General features: G+C 29.9%; 1 protein-coding gene across 6 annotated transcripts in view; it reads right to left on the bottom strand.

The window, feature by feature from the left end:
* The window catches only part of LOC101495284 (uncharacterized protein At5g02240), a 3,741-nt gene extending 427 nt beyond the window's left edge, over positions 1-3,314 (bottom strand). Inside the window, exons 1-8 of one of the 6 annotated variants that reach the window (XM_073363933.1) lie at positions 3,046-3,311; positions 2,848-2,943; positions 2,697-2,755; positions 1,741-1,836; positions 1,556-1,633; positions 976-1,038; positions 718-891; positions 1-133 (exon numbers count right to left, since the gene is read on the bottom strand). In XM_073363933.1, the coding sequence (XP_073220034.1) occupies positions 1-133; positions 718-891; positions 976-1,038; positions 1,556-1,633; positions 1,741-1,836; positions 2,697-2,755; positions 2,848-2,943; positions 3,046-3,247 (901 nt within the window). In that variant the 5' untranslated portion in view covers positions 3,248-3,311. The other 5 variants (XM_004510368.4, XM_073363935.1, XM_073363931.1 and 2 more) reach the window with 5 other exon arrangements.
* Positions 3,315-4,924: the final 1,610 nt, after the last annotated feature.

The following is a 4,924-nucleotide window of genomic DNA, read 5'->3' as shown; positions in this document are numbered from 1 at the left end:
CTTTCCAATCTGAAATTTTATTTTCCCCATTGGCCACTTCAAATATGAATCCAGTTTGTGGAACAAACTCCAGGGCTTTTACACATACAAACGCAGCGTCTTCTTTGCTGATGCTTCCGCTAGCCGCACAACCCTGTTCTTGTAAAGACATAAACATATTTGTACCAGGCGTTAACATCTTATTATAAACAACTAGCGCATTCTCTTGTTGAGTTTATTATAATGGTAATATAAACAGACAGATTTTACACCGACATCTAATCATATTCCAAATAAACATGTTTTAAATGATGAAATATGATTAGACGAATGAATAATGCGTAATTATTAGGTTGGTTGTGACTAGGAGATTTCCAAGTTGACATGATGATCCCAAGCAGCATATATAAGGTAATGCTTCTAAAACTTCAGTTAGCATCTGTGCACTTGTTAACAAATAAGAGGGTTGACCATTGAGGGCGTCCTTTGAAACATCTCTTTTTGTTTTTTGTGTTACTGGTCTCCAAAGAAAAGAAGCTCTGATAATCTTGAGTTCGGTCAGCTGATAAATAAAGTCTGGCTAATGATTGTTCTAGCTTGAGTTCGAATTCTAGTCCTACTAATCGATTCGTTCATAACTGAAATTCATTAACCACTTCATCACAACGACTTGGTTTTTGAAACACCTCTTTTGTGTAAACTTGTTTTGTTCATAAAGAAAGATGACGAAGAAAGTACCTTGCCAAAGGTAAAGCCTTGATTCCCACCAGGTGTATCTTGTAATTCACCTGTCCTGATTATAGTGTAAGGAATTCCTGAGGTCTTCAATACAGATTCATCTTGCTCAGCCAATTTCTTTGCATTGTTTTTCATCATAGATTGAATGCCAATTTTACCACTATAAACTGACAACTGCAACTTTGTTAAAACAAAAAACAAAGGCTGTCTTTGTGGTGGTGCGAGGGAAGAATAATGTTTCTTAAGAAAAAAAAGCACCTGTGATAATAGGATCACATGCTTTACACCTTGAAGGCTCCCAACACTTGAAATAAAACCCTCCTGGAAAAAAATGAAAGTGATTCAATCACAAAAATTGTTTGAAGCTGTGTGATATCAAAGGACACAAATGATTATTTGCAGAGAAATTGACTTCTCCACCTCAGTTTCTCATTTAACTTTTGATCAACACTATAAACTTATAAGGTCTTCTTTATGAATTAGAAACTAAAGTCTTGTTTGGATAAACATCTTAATTAAGCGTTTATAGCATAAGTGTTTATCATACAAGTGTCATTATGTATAAACTATTTCTATAACAAAATATAAAATGAAGTCAGACTGTTTTGATATAAGTTATAAGTCGTTTTCATAAGCTATCCTAAAGAGCTTATGAACATGTTATAAGTTGTTTTCATAAGCTCTGGAACAATCTCACAAGTACTTTTGACAGTAGATAAACTCAAATAAGTCAATCCAAACAGAGTTATAGCCATGACAAAAAACTAAGCTTCATTGAAAAGGCTATGAAATAAGCAAACAAACATGTCTATAGAGAGGCATGGCAAGTTATGCATACGTTTGGGCATATAATTGTGCGAACTCCTCTAAGAGCTTTCTTGAGGAATCGATTGTCGCTTGTATCTCCTGCCAATGACTTTGAAACAAGGAGACAAAGAGACAAAAAAAAAAAGATAATAAGAATATAAGAACAAAGAGACAAAGTACAAAAAAAACAATATAGAGTTACTATTTTACTCTCACCTCAACATAACTTCCAAAGGCTTCAAGTGCAACTCTTTTATCCTTTACCAATGCCTTCACTCGAGATTTGTTCACAATCAATGACAATATCACCATCTGCATAAGCCAAAAGAAAAAACAGCACAAGTCAGAATTAAGTTTGTATGGATACAACACCATTTATGAATTATCAGATTCTAGAATATGAAAGCAACTTACTGAATGTAGAACTGAAGTACAAAATATTGTCACTTAGACAATGCATTGTCTACAGTGTAATAGAACAGAATATTCTAGCTATCCGTTTTTTAAAATCTAACTCAACTATTTCATTCTATTTCACTTCATTCTAGCTTATACCACTAATGCAAACACACTTTAGGGGAATCGGTTCGTCTAGTGTCCAAGACCAAACTTGTGGTGTAGATTGTGGGTTCCAATCCAATTACTAACATAAAAAACTTATCTTTATAATTATTTTTTAGTTAAAAGCAACCATGTCTTTGTAATTCTTATCTATTATATTCATCTATAACAAAAATAAAAAACCAGAATTTCAATATTCAGATGCATCATCTAATCAATGAACAATCAGAATTTTAAAAAGGGCATGTGACTGCGATCTAAGCCACGACATGAATTTCTTTTTTATGTTTATGCAACTACAATGCGAATAAGATTAAGACCACATAAACCACATTTGACTGTATTTCTATGCAATATCAAAGATCGCAACCTATTTAGTGGCAACACTTCAGATTTAAGGTATATCCGTTGTCCAACGCATGTCAGTTCCGACATGACACCGCGATTATATTCAATTACATTAATTTTCTCACTACCAATGTCGATGTGTTAGTGTCCAGTATCTATGTCAGTCTATATAGACCGCGACACAAATGCTATTAAAACCTAGGCAACAACTAATGAAGTGAGGCATTTAATGATACAAAGGGGGATAAAAAAGGCAAGCAAACCTGACCCATCTCACTATCTCCATCTGTTACCAAGACAGCATCCCTAACTTCATCATCTACTTTGAAACAATTAAATCAGAACAAAATAACTATTACTCAAAAACACATAAATAGAAGCATTTATAAATCACTGTGTATCACGTTAATCTACCTTTATAATCATCATCAACATCATCATCTTCTGTGGAAGTACCATCTTTTGAAAGGAGTTCAGGTGCACCATACCATTTCCTTAATTTTGGACCACCTAAAAATGAACATTGAATAAATAAAAAATTGGCATGACCCAGAACTGGGAAATCATAAAAATTTGAACTTTATTACAGTGGAAAAAGTATCATCCACTCACCTTCAATGTAATCAAGAATTTGATCAAAAAAACCGATTTTCTTCTTAGCATGACACACGAGAAGTGGAAGAAGAGAAACTCTGTGTCTATAGAGTAGGAAAGAGGGAGTAAATGGTGTTGTTGAAATGTGATGAGAAGTGAAAGGAACGAACTTTTGGAGTGAAATTGTGGAAGAAAGTTTGGGAGCACAAAGCAACACCATTGCTTCCTCCAACCGTTGGTTTTTCCTTCCCGCTACAAAGGATAACGCATTTCTCACCTAAAAAAATAAAAAGTCTCATTTCATTAATTAATAATTGTATTTTTATTTCACTTATTTTATTGTAAATTTAATTTATATATAAAAGGATATAACTACAATCATTAGATTATTAATAATATTTTACTTTTGTCATAATTATTTATAAAGTTATTCTATATAGTTGATCATAATTTATTGACTATGATAATGCATAAAAATTAAATTATTTTATTATATTCATGAAAATAATATTTTTTTAAAATTATTTTTGTTTTATCCTTTAATTATCATATTTATTATGGTTTAGATTATATTTCTTGTTTTGCCACAAAAATTATTATGTGGTGTATTTTTAAATAATGTGGTATTAAATATGTAGACGTAATTTTTATTTTTTATGTTTATCTATCTAATATATAAAAAAACAAACATGTAATTAAAAATACAAGTGAGTTTGTTATTTTTAAAATTTTTTATATTAATGTTCAATAAGATCGATAATTATAAATTCATATTACATTGTGTTTAATTCGACATCATTTAAAAAAATATGTTGTATTACTAAGAATTTTAGTTTGAAATCAAAGTTATAATAAATGTGAAATTTGAAACAGAAAGAAAATAATTTTTAAAAAAGAGAACCATTTTTAACGTATGATAAAATAAAGACTAAAAGTACAATTATACAATTAATAATTATTTAATTTATATGCAAGTATGCACTTACACTACTATTCTTACCAAAAAAAATAATTGAAAGACATAATTTTAAAACTAAATAATTAACCGGCATTTTTGTGTGAATTTATTGGTTAAAAGTATTAAAAAAAATACGCGGTAAATAGATTTTATTAAAACCTTATAACAATCTTTGAAAATTTAAAAAGAAAAAACATTTTTTTAATCACAGCCATAAAAGAAACTTCAGTTTTGGAAATGTGAATGCTGTGCTGGGGTAATAATTTCAAGAACTTGCTGAAAATTGGAAATGAGTTTACAAAATATGAGACTTAGAGATATTTCTTCAAAGTTCAACTTTATACATTGGACCTATAAAGAGTACTTCTTCATAGGCGTAGATGAGAACATTTACTAAGGCTAAACTCTCTTTAAATTTCTATGTTCAAATACCTATTCTTTTAATCAATTCTATAGGCAAATTTAATTTCAATAAAACATACAATTTTAAGTATCTTAATCACTTGTGCATTGTGCATCTCGCTACTATACAAGAGGAGGCATGTGAGTTTTAACGATAATCTCATTTATTCATTTTTTTGAGAATGATTCATTTAACTCTTAATTGAAAATTCTTATTTATTATGACAAACGAGAACTTTGGTAACATTAATCTTACTGTGCAACTTAACCTTAATTTAATTTCTAAAATTGTCCCAAAAAAACTTATGTCCAATAATTTTCAATTTCATATTATTTTGAAAGGCCAAATATATAATCAACATGCTTATAAATATAGATATTTTTATTATAGTCTTTGTAATTTTATTTTGGTTGGCTATCATCCATACAAAATCAAAGATTATTAACTTCGATTACAAAAAAAAGGTGATGTGGCTAATAGATTCATATTTGACAGTGATTCATGTTTGGAGTAGGGATACTATTACCAAGCAAACA

This window comes from Cicer arietinum, chromosome 7, assembly GCF_000331145.2.
Source record: "Cicer arietinum cultivar CDC Frontier isolate Library 1 chromosome 7, Cicar.CDCFrontier_v2.0, whole genome shotgun sequence".
Classification (NCBI taxonomy): Eukaryota; Viridiplantae; Streptophyta; class Magnoliopsida; order Fabales; family Fabaceae; genus Cicer; species Cicer arietinum.
Note: the sequence above shows the minus strand (reverse complement) of the source record. Positions and strands in the feature narration are given on the sequence as shown.